Source organism: Sylvia atricapilla, chromosome 31 (genome assembly GCF_009819655.1).
Source record: "Sylvia atricapilla isolate bSylAtr1 chromosome 31, bSylAtr1.pri, whole genome shotgun sequence".
In the NCBI taxonomy this organism is placed as follows: Eukaryota; Metazoa; Chordata; class Aves; order Passeriformes; family Sylviidae; genus Sylvia; species Sylvia atricapilla.
In genome coordinates, this window is record NC_089170.1 from 475799 (window position 1) to 494207 (window position 18409).

Below are 18409 nucleotides of genomic sequence, written 5' to 3' on the forward strand. Positions count from 1 at the left end.
GTGCCGCGCCATCGCGGGATGAACCGGGAAGGCGGTGCCGCGCAGGCGCGGAGGTTGAGCACAAGATGGCGGCGGTGAGGCGGTACGGCGGCCGTGAGGCGCCCACTCTGTACGGTGAACGCGCGGCAACATGGCGCCCGCCGCGCTGCCTTACGGACTGAGCCAATCAGAGCGCGACATTCCACTCAAGAGGGAAGCACGGCGCCGCCATTGTGATTAAGGACACGTGACAGCAGGAACCTAACAGCTTCATGAACAATCTTTATTGGGGAATCTTTATTGGTTGATGCATTTAAAAAGGCGGAAATTAGCGGGGACACGGAATGTGTCACTTCCGGTTGGCCCGGGCAGTGCCGATGACGCACTCGTTCACCTGGGGGGGGGACGGGCGGGCTCAGAACAGCCGGGACCCTCCCCAAAAAATCCCCGCCAACCCCCCCCCCTCCCTAATCCTCCTGGGACACCCTAAAACCTCCCTGGCACCCCTCAAGAAACTCCTGGGACCCCAAAACTTTCCGAGGATCTCCCGCAAATTCCCCTTGGAACTCCTCCGAATGCCCCTCAGGACACCCCCAAATCCCCCTAGGGACCCCTAAACCCACCCCAGAACCCCCCCAACATTCTCAGAACTGCCCAAAATCCAACCAGACGCCCCTCAAACCCCCCAAATCCCCTGAGGGACCCCCCAAAAAATCTTCCTGAGGACCCCAAACCCACACACGACCCCCCCCCAAAAGTCCCCTTGGCCACCAAAAAATCCCCTCAGGACCCCCTAAAATCCCAGTAGATACCTCTAAAAACCGCCCATATCGCCATGGGAACCCCCAAAATCCTCAGGGATCCCCAAAAATCCCCCTGGGGATGCCTAAATCTGCCCAGGACCCCCTGAAATCCCCATGGGCCCCCTCAAACCACCCCAGAATCCTCAAAAAATCCCCAGAACTCCCCCAAATCTCCTTGGACTCCCTCAAAGCAGCTCAGAACCCTCAAAATCCATCCAGGACCTCCCCAAAATCCCCCTCAGGACCCCCCCAAATCCCTCTGGGGACCCCAAAAACTCCTCAGGGGCCCCCAAAATCCAACCAGGGATCACCAAATCTTGTTAGAACCCCCCAAAATCCTCCCAGGACCCCCCAAAGCCCCCCTCACCTTGCTGGCGAAGCGCAGTGAGTTCAGGGACTCTGCAAAATTCTTCTCCAGGGGTGAAATGGCCACAAACATCAGCCTGGGGAAGGGACAGAGCACTCAGGGACACCCCAAAAATCCCCCCAAATCCCCACGTTTGGGGAATCTGAGGGGGATTTGGGGGGTTAAGGGAGAAATGGGGGAAACAGGAGGGAAATGTTAGGGGTATGCAGGGGATTTTTGGGGTTCAGAGGAGATTTCAGAGAGAACGTGAAGGTTTAGGGGGAAATTCCAGGGGATTTGGGGGTTCGGGGGGGGGAGGGATTTTGAGGGAAACTTGGGAATTCTGGGGCATTTTGGGGAAATTGTGAATTCTGAGTGGGATTTTGAGGGAAATTTGAGAGGCTTTGGGGGAAAATTGGGGGATTTGAGGGTTCCAAAGGAGGATTTTGAGGGAAATGTGGGGATTTTGGAATTCTGGAGGGGATTTTGAGGAAAATCTGGTGATTCCAGGGGATTTTGGGTGGGATTTTGGGAATTTGGGGGCCCTGGGGGGGCATTTTGAGAGAAATTTGGGAATTTGAAGGAAAATCAGGAGGATTTTGGTGGAATTTTGGGAATTCTGGCCATCCTGGATGTTGATTTTGAGGCCAGTTTGGGATCTGGCTGGGATTTTGGGAATTCTGGACGGATTCAGGGTGGGATTTTGGGAATTTTGAGGGATCTGGATGGGCTTAGGGTGGTATTTGGGGAATTCTGGGCGGATTTGGGGTGGGATTTTTGGGAATTCCAGGGGGTTTGGGGCTGGGATTTTGGGGGATCTGGATGGGCTTGGGGTGGGATTTGGGCTGGAATTTGTTGGGAATTCTGGGTTGAGACTTGGGCTGTGTTCGGGCTGGGATCCGGGTTTGGATTTTGAGAAGTCTGGGTTGGGATCTGGGCTGGGATTTTGGGAATTGCAGGGCGACTCAGGGGAGATTTTGGGGATTCTGTGGGAGATGTGGGCTGTTTTTGTTGGCCCTGCCCACGTACACCTTGGCCTGGCCGCCTAGGGAGTTCTGCAGAAGGAAGGTCAGTTTGCTGTTCCGGTAAGGGACGTGCGCCTCCTGCGGAAACACCAAAACGCCCAAAATTCCCGGGGCTCAGAGCCTTGGATCCCCCCCTGGATCCCAAATTTGGGGCTCCCCAATCCCACTTTTCCCACCCCCAATTCCCATTTTCCCCATTCCCATCCCAATTTTCCCCATTTCCATCTCATTTCCCATTTTTGTCCCGTTTTTCCATCTCGTCCCATTTTTCGCACCTCAATTCCCATTTTCCCACCCCAATTCCCCATTTTTCCTACTTCCCTTATTTTCCCACCCCAAATCCACATTTTTCTGTTTCTTACCCCATTTTCCCACCTCCCATCCAGTCTCTCCCATTCCCAATTCCCCTTTTGTTCACCCCAATTTCTACTTCCCCATTCCCAAACCTCCCAAATCCCATCAATAACCCCCCCAACCACCACACAAACCCCATCAGCAACTCCCTAAATCCTATGAAAGCCCAAAAATTGGGGTTTTTCACCCAATGTTGCACAGGGTGCTGATGCCCAGACCCAGGGTGCTGAGGCCAGAGCCGATGGATTCTCCCATTTTTGCATTTTTCCATCTCAATTCTCATTTCCCCACTCCCAAACCCCATAAATCCCATTAAAAATTCTCCAAACCCCACACAAATCCTATAAAAGCCCCAAAATTGCTGGTCTTGACCCCAAATCTTGTTGCAGAGGGCGCTGAGGCCGGAGGTGATGGATTCTCCCATTTCCCTGTTCCCAAAGCCCTCAAACCCCATAAGTAACCCCCCAACCCCCCCCCCCCCCCAAATCCCAGAAAAGCCCCCAAATTGGTGTTTTTGAGCCCAAACCTTGTTGCACAGGGCGCTGATGACCAGTCCCAGGGCACTGAGGCTGGAGTTGATGCTCTGGGTCTCACGGAGCCGGCTCCCCACTGAGCCCGACTTCTCCAGGCGCTCAGAGCCCGCCAGGTCCACCAGGGTCAGAGAGGCTGAAAAATGGGGGGAAATGGGAGTTTGAGGGGGAAAATGGGAGAAATGGGGAAAAAATGGGATGTTGGGGAGGGGGAAAATGGGAAAAAATGGGGAAAAAAGGGAGTTTGGGGGGAAATGGGGAGAAACAGGGAAAATGGGAATTTGGGGGGAAATGGAGGGGAAAGGAAAAAAAATGGGGAAAATGGGAGTTTGTGAGGGGAAAATGGGAAAAAAATGGGGGAAAAGTGGGGAAAAAGGGTGAATTTTGGGGGGAGAATGGGAAAGGATCAAAGTGTGGGGGGAAAATGGGGGAAAAAATGGGGAAAAAGCTGGGAATTTGGGGGGGAAATGGGGAGAAAACAGGAAAAATGGGGGGGATGGGAAAAAACCAGGAAAAAACCCAGGAGTTTGAGGGGGGAAAAATGGGGAGAAGGGTGGGAAAGGAGGGAAAATGGGCAATGGAGAAAAAGAGGTGGGAAGGGAGGAAAAATGGGGGAAAATGGGGTGGGAGGTGGAAAAGAACAGGGTAAAAGCTGGAAAATCGGGGGGGGGGAAAGCAAGGAAAGCAGGAATTTTGGGGTAATTTTGGAATAATTTGGGCTAACTAGGGCTGTCTCACAGGTGTGGCACAGATCCCAGGCTGGGAAAAATGGAGAAAAAAGGGAGAAAAATGTGGGGAAAATGGGGGAAAAAGGGTTTGGGAAAAAAGGGTGGAAAAAAGGGGGAAAATTGGGTGAAAAAAATGGGGAGAAAAAGAGGAAAAATGTGGGGAAAAGTGGGGGATTGAGAGGGGAAAGTGGGGAAAAAGGGGGAGAAAAGGGGGAAAATGGTGATGGGTAGGAGAAAAAGGGTTGGGAAAAGTGAGGAAAAAAGGGGAAAGGGGGGGAAAAGGGGAAAAATTGGAGGAAAAAAGAGAAAATTGGGGGAAATGGGGGAAAAATAAAAGGGGGAAAAAGAGGGGAGGAAATGGGAGGAAAACTGCAGGGGAAAATGGGATGAGAGGTGGGAAAAAATGGGGTAAAAGCTGGACAATCAGTGGAAAAGGGGAAAAGCAAGGTGAAAGCAGGAATTCTGGGATATTTTTGGGTTAATTTGGGGTAAAAGGGCTGTCTCACAGGCACAGGGCAGGTCCTAGACCAGGAAAAATGGGGGAAAAAGGGGGAAAATGGGAAAATGTGGGGAAATATTGGGGGTAAAAGGGTTGGTGAAAAAGGGAAAAAGGGGGGAAATTGTGCAAAATGGGAAAAGTGGGAGAAAAGAAGGGAGAATGGGAGGAAAAAGAGAAAGCTGGAGACAAATGGGGAAAAATAGGATGGGAGATAGAAAAAAAATGGGGTAAAAGCTGGAAAATTGGGAGGAAATGGGAAAAATTAGGGGAAAGCAGAAATTCTGGGATAATTTTGGCTGTCTCACAGGTGCAGGACAGGTCCTGGGCTGAGAAAAATGGGGGAAAAAGGAAAAACGTGGGGAAAAGTGGGGAAAAACGGGGAGAAAAAGGGAAAAATGGGAAAATGATGACAGGTGACAGATGGGGGAAAAGGGTTGGGAAAAAGGGGTGGGAAAGTAAGGAAAAAAGGGGGAAAAGAGGAGGAAAAAAGGGGGGAAATGGGGAAAAATGAGAGAAGGGGAGAAAAGGGTGGAAATGGGAGGAAAAAAGGGAAAAATGGGGAGAAAGGGGGGAAAAATGGGGAGAAATGGGAAAAGAGGAAAAAGAGTGAAAAAGGGGAAAATGAGGTGCAAAGTGGGAGAATGAGAGGGGAAAAGGGGGAAAATGGGAGAAGGGAGAGTAAAGGGGGAGGAACAGGAAAAATGACGAGAAGGGTGGGAAAGCGGAGGGAAATGGGGAAAACGGTGGGAAGGGAGAAAAAACGCGGGGGGACAACGGGATTCGAGGTGGGAAAAACCTGAAGTAAAAGCTGGAGAATGGTGAGAAAAGGGGGAGAAGACGGGGCAAGCAGGGGGCTGGGCTGGCTGTGGGACAGTGAGGGCTGGCTCACAGGCACAGCGCAGGTCGCGGGCGGCGTGCTGGCCCTGGATACGCAGCTGGAAGACGGAGTGCGAGCGGGACGAGCGCTCGTTGAGGGCCGTGCGCGCCACCGAGCGCTGCGATCTCGCGCGCTCCAGCAGCTCCAGCACCTGGGGACGAGCCGAAAACACGGGGAAAGGGGAAAACGGGGGAACAAACCAGAGGGAAAACAGGTTAGAAATGGACATTGTCACTCCTAGGATGGCGAATGAAGGGACTAAAGGGGGATATTTCGGGGGGTATTGGGGGGGATGCGGCAAAATCTGGCCTCAAATGGACCTGAAATCCCAAATTCCACCCAGAATTTCTGGGATCAGGACACAGATCACCTGAAATCCCAGAGTTTCCACCCGAAATCCCCCAAATTTCCACCTAAAATCCCCAAATTTTGACATAAAAATCCTCAGATTTTGACCTATAAATCCCCGAATTTTGAACTAAACCTGCCAAATTTCCCCCGAAAGAGCCAGATTTCCACCTAAAATCCTCAAATTCTGACATAAAATCCCCAAATTTCCCCCTGAAATCCTTGAATTCTGATGCAAAATCCCCAAATTCCTGGATGCTGACCTGCTCCTCACTCTCCACAGGCACCCCAGGTGAGGTTGGGCCCATGCAGCTCCAAACTCCTCCCTCAGAATCCCAAATTTCCACCTATAATCCCCGAATTTCCACCTATAATCCCTGAATTTCGACGTAAAATCCCTGAATTTCCACCTGAAACCCTCAAATTTTGGCATAAAATCCCCAAATTTTGATGTAAAATCTCCAAATTTCCACCTAAAACTCCCAAATTTCCATGTAAAACTGCTAAATTTCTACCTAAAACTCTTGAATCTTGACACAAAATCCCCCAAATTTCCACTTAAAATTCCCAAAATTTAACCTATAAGCCCCAAATTTCCACCTAAAATCCCCACATTTGCACCTAAAATCCCCAAATTTCCACCTAAAATCCCCACATTTGCACCTAAAACCCCCAAATTTTGATGTAAAATCCCCACATTTTGATGTCACCCCCCCCCCCCAATCCCTCCCTAAACTCCCCAAATCCCCGTGTTCTCACCTGCTCCTCACTGTCCACGGGCACCCAGGTGAGGTTGGGCACGTGCAGCTCGTCGCTGTCAGGCGCCAGCCGCCGGATCTCCAGCTCGGAGCCCTTCTCGCCCTTGGCCAGCAGCAGGTCCCGCAGCGCCTCGTTGTAGATCTCCAGGAAACTGACGGAGAAATGGAACTACCGGCACCCCACGCTCCTGCCAGGCGGCCCCCAAAGCTGCCGGGGGACTGGGGATTTGGGGTGCTTTGGGGGGTTTTACCTGCCAGCCCCTCCCCGCCTGCTCCTGGGCGCCCAGGAAGAGGTGCCGCACGGCCCTGGGGATCATCCCGCGGTGCTCGGGGGGCCCCGCTGGCTCCGGGCCCTCCATGGTGAACGTCTTGCCGCTGCCCGTCTGCCCGTAGGCGAAGATGCACACCGGGTACCCGTCCACGGCAGACTGCGACGGCAGGACGGCGCGGTTTGGGCATCAGAGAGGGAGCTGGGGAGGCTCAGAGGGTCTGGGGACGGGTTTGGGGGGAGCCGGGGGTTCTGAGGGGAGCTCAGAGAGGGATCTGAGGGGGATTTCTGGTGTTTTGGGAGAGATGTCGGGGGGATTTGGGTGTTCTGAGGGGGGATTTGGGAACCCATGAGGGGGATTTGGGAATTCAGGAAGGGAGATTTGGGAATTTAGAGGGGGGATTATGGAATTCTGAGGGATTATGGAGTTCTAAGGGGATCTGAGGGGGATTTCTGGTGTTTTGGGAGGGAATTGGGGGGATCTGGGTGTTCTGAGGGGGAATTTGGGAACTCACGAGGGGAATTTGGGAATTTATGAGAGGAGATTTGGGGAATTCATGAGAGGAAATTATGGAATTCAGAGAGAGATTTGGGAATTCTGAGGGGATTTCTGGTGTTTTGGGAGAGATTTGGGAGTTCTGAGGAGGGATTTGGGTGGGATTTGAGGGGATTTAGGAATTCTGGGGGAAATTTTGGGAGGGATTTGGGACCTCTGAATGAATTTGTGTGGAAATGTTGAAATTCTGAGGGGATTCAGCGGGGAGTTCTGGTGTTTTGGGAAGGAATTAGGGGTACTTTGGGTAATTCATGAGGGGGATTTGGGAATTCCAGGGGAATTTAGAGATGGATTATGGAATTCTCAGAGGGATTTGAGAAGAACTTGGGAGTTCTGAGGGGATTTGAGGGGGATTTCTGGTGTTTGGGAGAGATTTGGGGGGGTTTAGGGATCAAAGAGGGATTTGGGGAACTCATGAGCGGAGATTGGGGAATTCTAAGGGAATTTAGAGAGATTTGGGAAGAACTTGGGAATTCTAAGGGGATTCAGAGGGGAGTTTTGGTGTTTTGGGAAGGAATTGGGGGGCATTTGGGAATTCATGAGGGAATTTGGGAAATTCCAAGGGAATTTTTGAGAGATTTGGGATATCTGAAATAGATGGGGGGGAATTTGGGAATCCTGAGGGGATCTGGGGAGGAGTTCTGGTGTTTTGGGAGGGATTTAGGATTTAGCGGGGGGAAGTTGGGGCAGATTTGAGGGTTGAAAGGGGATTTGGGAATTCCGGGAAATTTAGAGAGGGATTATGGAATTCTGAGAGGGATGTGGGGAGAATTTGGGAATTCTGAGGGGATTTGGGGGGGATTTCTGGTGTTTGGGGAGAGATTTGGGGGGGATTTGGGACTTCTGAGAGGGAATTTGGGTGAGACTTGGGCATAATCAGGAGAGATTTGGGAAGAACTTGGGAATTCCAAGAGGGAATTTAGGTGAGATTTGAGGGTCTCAGGGGGAAGTCGAAAGGAATTTGGGAATTCCAAGGGAGTTTGGGGAGAATTTAGGGAGATTTAGGCAAGATTTGAGGGTTGGATGAGATTGGAGAATTCCTGGGGTTAATTTGGGAAATCCAAGGGAATTTGGAGGGGGAATTTTGGGATTTGGGGGGGCGGGGGGGGATTTGGGGAGGGGAATTTTGGTGTTATCGGAGGGACATTAAGGGGGATCTCGGAGGAATTTGGGAATTCTGAGGGGAAATTTGGCTGACAGTTGAGGGTTCACGGGGAGTTCGAGAATTCTGGGAGCTGAATTATCCAGGATATTTCCTGCTGAGAAGCTCCAGGTGGGATTTGGGGTTGGATTTGTGGGGAATGGAGCTGGATTTGGGTGGAATATGAGGGATTTTGGGATCCAGGTGGGATATTTTAGGATCCAGGTGGGGTATTTGGGGCACGCACCTGGACCAGGAGCTGGATCTCCTGGAAGATTTCCTCTTGGGAAGCTCCAGGAGGGAAGACACGGTCGAAGCTGAAATCGTAGCGCAGCTCCGCCCGCCGCTCCCAGCCCACCTGCGACTTTGGGGGGACAGAACAGGATTTTGGGAAAAACAGAGAATCTGGGGAGGAAAACAGGGTTTGGGGGAGGGGAGAAGGAGATTTAGGGAAAAAACCAAACATTTGGGAGGGGAAAAAGGGGTTTTGGGGGAGGAAAAAGCCTTTTTTGGAGGGAGAAAAAGGTGATTTTTATAAGGAGGAAAAAGCCAATTTTGGGGGGAAAACACCAATTTTCCAGCCTCCCCAAAAATGGGATTTTTTGGGAAGAAATGTCAGCTTTAGGGGGAAAACAGTGATTTTAGGAGGAACAGTTTTGAAAGGAAAAACACCCTTTTCACATAAAAAAGTTTCTGAGGGAAAGTTTAAAAAAAAAAAAAAAAAGGATTTTGGTTTGAAAAGGAGGGGTTGGGGTTTTTTTGAGAAAATGGAGATTTGGGGAGCAGAGAAAAGGGAGTTGGGGAGAAAAAAGGCCTTTTTTTGAAGGATAAAAAAAAACATTTTGGGGAGAAAAAAGCCAATTTTGAGATGAAAATCCATTTTCCAGTTAAAAATCCAAATTTTTGAGGGAAAAAAAGGCTTTTTAGAGGTGAAAAAGGCCATTCTTGGGGCAATGCTGGTGTTTCAAGGAAAAAGGGGAAATTTTGAAGAAAAAAAACCCGTTTTTGAGAGAGAAAAATGAACATTTGAGAAGGAAATAGAGATATTTTTGGAAAAGAGGGGTTTTTCAGGGGAAAAAAGGTATTTTTGAGGGAAAAAAATCACAGTTTTGAGGGGAAAAGAACTTTCTTTGGGAAAATAGACATTTCTGAGGAGAAAAAGGACATTCTTGGGAAATAAAGGCTTTTTGAGGAAGAAAAGGGTGTTTTTGAGGGACAAAACATTTCAGAGAGGTATGCAGGATACTTTCAGGAGGAAAAATGCTTCAGTGGAAATAAGATATTTTTGAGGAAAAAGAAGCATTTCTGAAGGGAAATAAAGGACATTTTTCAGGAAAGAAAGACTTTTTGAGTTATAGGGGATTTTTGAGAGAAAAAGGATATTTAAGGGGTAAAAAGAACACTTTTTACAGTGAAGAAAGATGCTTTTGTGAGAAAAAGGACATTTTTTTGGAAAAAAGGATATTTTTGAAGACTAAAAAGCACATCTTGGGAAGAAAGAAAACAGGACTTCACTCAAAGGGAAAACATGTCCATTTCTGAGGGGAAAAGGCGTTTTTGATGGAAAAGATGCCATTTTTGAGAGGAAAATGAGCATTCTTGAGGGGAAAATTGACATTTTTGAAAAAAATCAGACAATTCCAATAAGGAAAAAGGACTTTTTTTGGAATTTTAAGGGGAAAAGGCCATTTTTTGAGGGAATTAAGGCAGTTTTTGGGAAGGGAAAAAAGGGACTTTGTGGGAAATCAGAGATTTTTGAGCCAAAAAAGGCCATTTTTGAGGGTGGAAAAAGGAAGTTTTGGGAAATCAGGGATTTTTGAGAGAAAAAAAAAGATTTTTTGAGGGTGGAAAGAAGGGATTTTTGGGAAATCAGGGATTTCTGAGAGGAAAAAGGACTATTTTTGCAAGAAAAAAGGCTGGTTTTGAGGGTGGAAAAAGGCCATTTCTGAGGGTGGAAAAAGGAAGTTTTGGGAAATCAGGGATTTTTGAGAGAAAAAAAAAGATTTTTTGAGGGTGGAAAGAAGGGATTTTTGGGAAATCAGGGATTTCTGAGAGGAAAAAGGACTATTTTTGCAAGAAAAAAGGCTGGTTTTGAGGGTGGAAAAAGGCCATTTCTGAGGGTGGAAAAAAGGAATATTTTAGGAAAGCAGGGATTTTTGAGAGAGAAAAAGCTGGTTTTGACGACGGAAAAAAGCCGTTTTTAGAAAGTAAGGTATTTTAAACAAAAATGCCATTTTTGAGAGCGGAAAAAAGGAATTTTTGGGAAATGAGGGATTTTTTTGAGGGAAAAGGCCATATGGAGGGAATGAAGGCAGTTTTTAAGAGGGGGAAAAGAACTTGCTGGGAAATCAGGGATTTTAGAGAGAAAAAAAGGCTATTTTTGAGAGGAAAAAAGCCATTTCTGAGGGTGGGAAAAAGGAATTTTTGGGAAATCACTGATTTTTGAGGAACAAACGCCAGTTTTGAGGGACTGGGGCAGTTTTTGAGGAGGAAAATCGGATTTTGAGGGACAGGGGCAGTTTTTGAAGGACTGGGGCAGTTTTTGAGCAGGAAAATCAGGGTTCTGAGCACTCACATCGTCGGGCCGGGTGAGCACCAGGCTGCACGGGTCGTCGGGCGAGAAGTGCAGGTGGGGCAGCCCCTGCTGGAACTTGTGCTCCTCGGGCAGCAGCGGCCGCACGCGGCAGAACACGCGGATGTTCCCCTGGGGAAGGGAAAAAGCACAGGATTGGGACATTGAATAGGAAGATCTTCCCCTGGAAAAGCCAAAAAATTCGGGATTCAGACATCAAACATGAAGATATTCCCCTGAGAACTCCCCAAAAAATCAGGATTGAGACATCAGACACAAGGACGTTCCCCTGGAAAAACCAAAACTTGGGATTGAGACATGGAACACATGGATGTTCCCCTGGAAAAGACAAAAATTCAGGATTCAGACATTAAGCAGGAAGATATTCCCCTGGAAAAGCCAAAAAAAGTTGGGATTGAGACATTGAACACACAGATGTTCTTCTGGAAAAGGCAAAATTTGGGATTGAGACACTGAACATAAGGACTGTTCCCCTGGAAAAGCCAAAAAATCAGGATTCAGCCCTTGAGGGCAGTCCCAGGGTCTCCCCTCACACAGAACACAGGGATGTTTTCCTGAAAAAAACCCATTAAACCTCCATTCAACCCTCAGAGACAGTCCTGGGGTCTCCCCTCACACAGAACACACGGATATTTGCCTGGAAAACCCCCCAAAACCGGGATTCAGCCCTAGGGGGTATTCCCAGGGTCTCCCCTCACACAGGTATTTCCCTGACAAAACCCCACCAAACCGCGACTCAGCCCTCAGGGGCCTCCCCCCATTGGGAACTCTCACCCAGAACACGCTGCTATTCCCCTGACACAACCCCCAGAGCCCGTAACTCATCCCTCAGGGCCCACCTTGAGCTCCTGGATGTCATTATGGAGGCGGCGGCGCTCCATATCCAGCATGTGGATCTTATTCTCATATTCATCCAGCAGCCTGCACTGTGAAATCTTCACCTCCTGCAGCGTCACCAGCTGTTTGTTCTGCTGCTGCTGCTCTTCCTGCAGCTGCTGCACCTGGGCCTGCACCATGGCGTGGGACATGCCAAAAATAGGTCAGAACCCCCACCTGTACCTCCTCGCTGTTCTCAGGATTTTGAGCGCTGAGTAGAGAAATAGTAAAAAAACCCACCCCATTTTTCCAGGATTGTGCAGATTTTCTCTCATTCCCTATTATAAATATTGGGTAATTAATTCGGGTGTTTTTCAGAAAGATATCCTGTATGAAAACATACTGTATCAAATGCCTCTACCTCCACAAAATAAAAGCGTGGTGCAACTACAAGTCACTTCCAGGAATAGGAGACCCATTCATCTACAACAGAAAGAAGGGTGCCCCACCAGGAGATGGTCCCTCTCCGGAGATAGGACTGCCAACAACGTGGTGATCATCACCTGATTGGGATTTTATCTACATCGGACCGGTGGGCATGTGAATGCCAAGGTCCCATAAATCTAATCAGGAGCCCCAACACTGCCCGGAAAACCATTCACCAGACCAGCGGAGGGAAAGAAAGGAAATATGAATTTGAAACACCCACAGACGGGACGATGGGGTCAGGCAACCTTTGTGTCTGGCAAGAAAAACTATATAAAAATAAACCATGCAAGGGCAGAATTTGTGAACCAGGGAGGACGCGGCACGCTGTCGGATCTGAGTTTCACCCAACATCGATCCCGGGACCCATGCTGTCCAATTGATTTTGGCTTTTTCCGTATTTATCAATAAATTAGTATTTTGATGAAATTGGACTCGTTATTTATAACATTCCCCAAGGGATTTGGGGTGCAAACGAGCAGAACTGCTGCGAATTTCTGAGGGATTTCACCGCCATCGACGCAAAGTGCTCGTTTTCCCGCCTTTTCTTGGCGCCCTCTGCTGGATTCCCACTTGAAACCCAACAAAAACTATTCCAACTCCCTTTTTTCCCTCCACACATTTTGAACACTGTCATAAATGCATATTCTACATTCAGCTTTTCGCAAATATTAACATGACTGCTTAATGTATAGTTAGACTGTATTATGTTTTATTAATAAAGAGTTCAGACGGGTAACGAATGTGTCTTTTCTGATTATACCAGAGAGTTAAGACTGGGGTGTATTTTAATCTCTTCTTTGTAACGTCTAAACTACCAAGCCAGAAGTTATGGGAGGGGGGGTTCACCTTGTGACCCTTCATAAAAAAACTGTTAACTTTCTGATTTCTCATCCAAATGAAAAGAACCAGAAAATCCCAGATGAAAATTTACATCCTGTCACCAGACTGAGTGGAGCCACCCACAAAATAAATCCATTAGATAAGATGATTGGGAATACTTAAAACCGATCAAAAGAAGAATATTGGATTAACATCTATTGAATATTCAACACAGCTCTCCTTAAAGACAGAAGTCCTAAAAGGGTGAGGAGGGCTTCGGGCGGACCTTGTGCCAAGCCCCCTCAGCCAAGGGGCTTCACTTATTCTGTTTCCTAATTTGTCTATTTTCTTAATTCATTAAACTTACACGTTTTAAAAAAGGAGGGTGGAACTCGTTTTTCTCAAACACCCTGAGGGATTCTAGGCGCAAAAGCAGTTGAGTTGGTGAAAATTCCCATTTTTCACCATTTCCCCCAGCATTTTCAGGCACTCCCTGAGAAATTTTGACACCAAAAAACCGGAATTGACAGAAACCCCTCATTTGCCACCTTTTTCTGGCGCTCCTGGTGTATTTCAGGGTGGAGAGCAACTAAAGAGCTTTGAAATCCCAGTTTTTCATGGATTTTGAAGCACCCTGAGAGATTTTGAGTGCAAAACCAGCTGATTTGGTGAACATTCTCATCTCCCCGCATTTTCAGAGGTCTTCTGAAGAATTTTAGACACCAAAAAGTTGGACTTGCCACAAACCCTCATTTCCCTGCTGTCGTTTGGGGCCTCTGGAGCAACAAAAGCTCCAAATTCCCTTTTTTTTTTTTTTTTTTTTTTTTTTTTTTTTTTTTGTATTTTGAAGCATCCTCTGAAGGATTTTTGGGTGTCAAAGCAACTGAATTGGTGAAAATTCCCATTTTTCTCTAATTTTGAGGCTCCCCTGAGAGATTTTGACACCAGGAAAGCCGGAATTGGCCCAAACCCCACATTTCCCTGCCTTTTCTTGGCGCTCTGGGGTGGATTTCAGGTCAGAGAGCAGCAAAACAGCTCCAAAATCCCAGGGCTTTTTGGCATATTTTCAGGACCCTTTGAGGGATTTGTGGGGCAGAAGCAGCTGAATTGGTGAAAATCCCCATTTCCCCACATTCCAAGGCACTTTCAGAGTGATTTTGGTGCCAAAACAGCCGGAATTGGTGCCAACCCCTCGATGTCCCGCCCTTTTTTGGCGCCCCCTAGCGGATTTCCCCCTCACAGCTTCCCGCCATTTTTTGCCAACCCGCCCCAGTGAATTCCAGATCAGACAGCAACGAAAACGCTCCCAATTCTCCTTTTTCCATGGATTTCTCAGGAATCCGGGGCCCCACCTCAGTGCTCTCCAGCTGATTTTTCACTTCTTGCGCCACCCTCTGGGCTTCATCCAGGTGGCGCCGCAGCTGCTCCTCCTCATGCTGCTTGAGCCCCAGCTGCGCACGGAGCTGTGACACCTCGGACTCCAGGGAGCTGTGGGGACGGGGGAATCCTGTCACACCAGGGAATCTCAGGTATGGGGAAGATGGAAGGGTCTGCGGTGAGGTCCCTTAGGGGTCTGGGGTGAGGTCCCTGAGGGGTCTGGGGTGAGGTCCCTGAGGGGTTTGGGGTGAGGTCCCTGAGGGGTCTGGGGGGATTTTCAGGAAGGTTCTGAGGGAGTCTGGGGGATCCTGAGGGGACTCTGCGGAAATCCCAGGGAATTTTGGAAGGGTTCTGAGGGAATCTTGGGGATCTTGAGGGATTTTGGAGGATTCAGGGAAATTTCAGGGATTTCCAGAAGGGTTCTCAGGGAATTTGGGGGACTTTTAGGTCTTTTGGAGCAATTCAGGGAAATTTCAGGGATTTTAAGAAGAGTTCTATAGGAATTTGGGGGACCTTTAGACATTTTGGGGCACTTGAAGAAAATCTCAGGGATGTTTGGAAGGGTTGTGAGGGAATTCTGGGGATCTTTAAGCGTTTTGGAGTAATTCAGGGACATTTCAGGGATTTTTGGAAGGGTTCTGAGAAAATTAGGGGGAAATTTAGGGTTTTGGGGGTTTTTTTGGGGAAATTTCAAGAACTTTTGGGAGAGTTCTGAGGGAATTTTGGGAATCTTGAGGGATTTTGGGGGATTCAGGGAAATTTCAGGGATTTTCAGTGGGGTTCTCAGGGAATTATGAGGATCTCAAGGGGTTTGGGAGGGATTCAGAGAAATATCAGGGATTTTTGAAATGGTTGAGGGAATTTTGGGGCTATTCAGGGAAATTCCAGAGATTTTCAGAACAGTTCTGAGAGAATTTTGAGGATCTCAAATTTCAAAGGAAAATCTGGGGGGAATGTGGGATAATTTGGGGGACTTTGGGGAATTACACCATCTTCTAAAGGCTTTTAGAGAAATGTTGAGAGAACCTGGGGAGGATCTAGGAAAACTCATATTTTGAGGGATTTTTGAGGATTTGGTGTTAATTTGGGGGAAATGAAGGAATTTTTTGGAAAGGTTTTAAGAAAAATCAGGGGGGGATTCTTAGAGAATTTTAGGAGGATTTGGGGGTTTCTTCAACACACTCAGGCTGAGGCTGCTTTCCCAGCATCCCCGCTTCCCCCAGAGGAGGATTTTGAGGAATTTGGGGCAGTTTGGATGGATTTTGGGTAGTTTTTGATGGATTCTGGTACTTTCCTCACCGAGCTCTGGAGCTGAGGCTGCTCTCACAGGGCTCGTGCTCCCTCATGAGGAGAATTTGGGGCAGTTTGGATGGGTTTTAGTCGGGATTGGATGGATTTTGGTTCAAATTTAGATGAATTTTGGTCAGGATTTGATGGGTTTTGGTCAGGTTTGGATGGATTTTGGCCAGGTTTGTGTAACGGAATTTCTTTGGGAGCAAGGACATGATTTATATTTGGAGTGAGGCTTGAGCAATTCCAGCCTGAGCCCTTTGGCCTGTAAAGCCTGCGAGCCCCTTGGGCCTGTAGGCCTCTGTGGCACAGAAGAAATTCTTAATCGTGGCACGGCACAACTTTAGTTTTCACATTAAGGTGTCTCGGGGAATCACAGGGTTTGATATGTACAATTGTAGCCTTAGGACCTTAGCCACTTTAAGGCAAGGATTGTTTACATATTTTGTGTAACATGTAATGTCAACTATGCTGCTAACGCATGAAGCTCGTGATAAACACTAAAGGGAGAATGATACGATAACTGCATCAGTTTTGACGTGTCCTTGCTCTGTCTGACCTCCCACCTCCCACTATTAAGGGACCCTTGTTCTACAGGTTTGGATAGATTTTGGTCAGGATTTGATGGAATTTTTAGGATATTGGTACCCTTTGGTGGGTTCCTCACCCGATCCTGTTGTTCAGGATGCTCTCCCTGGATTCCCAGTCCCCCAGCTCCCCCTGAAGATGTTTCAGGGACTCCTTTAGCTGGTTGTTCTCTTCTTCCAGCTGGTGTTTCTGGGAGTCCCTCTCCCGCAGCTGGCCCTGGACCTCCCCCAGCGCCTCCCGCAGGTCCAGCAGCTGGCTCCAAGGGTCACTCGACTGCCTCTTGGACAGGACTTTTCCACTGCTGGTGGCTGAGCCTGAGGATACACCGGGGGTTGAGGACACTGCGTGGGGACTGGGGACACCAGGAATGGGACTGGGGACAGCGGGAATGGGACTGGGGACACCGGGAACGGGACTGGGGACACCGGGAGGGGGTTAGGGATCTCAGGAGGGGCTTGGGGATGTTAGGAGGGGCCCGGGGACATCAGAAGGAGGTTGGGGACATCAGAAGGGTCTTGGGGACACTGAAAAAGGGACTAGGGACATCGGGAGGGGATTTGGGCCATTGGAAGGGGCTTAGGAGCATTGGGAAGGGGAGTGGAGACATTGAGAAGGGCACTGAGGACATCAGGAAGGGCTTGGGGTCTTCAGGAGGGCCTTGGGGACATGAGGAAGGGTGGTGGGACATTAGAAAGGGGAGTGGGGACATCAGGAGGGAGACTGGGGACATCAGAAAGGGTGTGGGGACAGGTCTCACCTGCCCAAGAAGCAGCTGATGCTGACGCTGACTTCCGGAGGGCATCTGGGGGGACGGAACATTTGGGGACGTTTGAACCCCTCTAAACTCCCCAGGTCCCACTGACCCCCTAAAGTCCCTTTAAAATCCCCCAAATCTCGAGTCCCCAAGGAGTCCCCAAATCCCCTTGAACTGCCCCAAATACCCCTTTAAATCCCCTAAATCCCCATTTAAATCCCCAAAAAATCCTCTTTAACTGCCCCAAATACCCCAAGATCCCCTTTAAATCCCCTACAACCCCCTTTCACTTCCTCAAATGCCCCCAAGAACCGCCCCAAATGCTCCCGAACACCCCAAAATCCCCTTGGACCACCCCAAGCTCACTCCAAGCCTCTCATTAACGTCCCAAATCCCTTCTCCACATCCCCAAAGTCCTCCTTTAACCTCCAAAAATGCCCTTTTGCAACCCCCAGAGCCTCATTTAACCCCTTGAATTACCCCAAAAAACCCCGGGAGGCTCCCCCCAAACCCCCTTTAACCTCCCCCAATGTCCCTTTTCCCACCCCAGTCTGCCCGTACCGTTCTTCCCCGCGGCGGCAGCGGACCCCAGGTTTCTGAGCGGGGCCCTGAGCGCGGCCTTGGGCGCGGCCTTGGCGCCTCCGGCCCCGAGGCCGGTCCGGGATCGTTTCTGTCAGGGGACAAACGGCGTCAGAAGGCTCCGGGGGAAAAGCGGGGAAAGCCCACCCGGGGAAAGCTCCGCACCTGCTGGGGAGGCCCCATGGCCGATCCCTCGGGGCCGGTACACGACGAGAGCCGCTTCTCCGGGGGCCGGGCCAACGGCGGCCGCGAGCGCGGCCCCGGGAGAGCGGCAGGACGACGGGCAGGCGCCTGCGCCATCTCGTCCCGCGCTCCTTCGAACAGCCGCGAACCTATTAGTCCCCGAGCCTCGGCCAATGGCGGGGCGAGTTGGGAGGAGCGGTCCCGCCCTCGGGAGGCTTGGCCAATGGAAGCGCGGAGGGTGCGCAGGAAGAACCAATGGGAGCGCGGGGCGGGGTCAGGGATGGAGGGCGATCACACGCCAAGGGGTAACGGCTGTGGAGGGGCGGGGCCTGAGGGCGGGGCTTACCTCGTGGGCACAGGCAGAGATTGGCTAAGCGGGGAAGGGGCGGAGCTTATGTTGTGGGCGTTGCCGTATGAGGCACAGGCTTGTTTTGATTGTTGAAACGGGGGCGTGGCCTGAGGTTGAGCCCCGCCCACAGCGCGCGAACCTTCCCAGATCCACCCAAACCTCCCGAAACCCGTCTAAAACCTCCCCAAACCCACCCCAGTTCCCCAAAACCTCGCCCAAGCGCCCCCCAACTTCCCAAATCCTACTCAAATGCCCCCAGGCCCCTCCTAAAACCCCCTTAGCCCCCCAAAACTGCCCCAAGACCCCCTCAAACCCCTCTGGACCCACATTTGAGGCCTCGAAACTCCCCCAAACCCCTCC

At 49.6% G+C, this 18409-nt stretch overlaps 1 protein-coding gene across 1 annotated transcript; it reads right to left on the reverse strand.

Moving 5' to 3' along the window:
- Window positions 1-244: 244 nt before the first annotated feature.
- LOC136373098 (kinesin-like protein KIFC1) lies at window positions 245-18206 on the reverse strand. The gene is made up of 15 exons (XM_066338039.1): window positions 17683-18206; window positions 17500-17608; window positions 16942-16986; window positions 16264-16498; window positions 14282-14417; window positions 11645-11812; window positions 10788-10916; window positions 8460-8576; window positions 6499-6675; window positions 6249-6416; window positions 5154-5292; window positions 3034-3173; window positions 2158-2231; window positions 1150-1225; window positions 245-373 (listed from the first exon to the last, which is right to left on the reverse strand). Exons 1-15 carry the CDS (start codon window positions 17815-17817, stop codon window positions 329-331), a joined length of 1893 nt encoding a protein of 630 aa, XP_066194136.1. The 5' UTR covers window positions 17818-18206; the 3' UTR covers window positions 245-328.
- Between the last annotated feature and the right edge of the window lie 203 nt (window positions 18207-18409).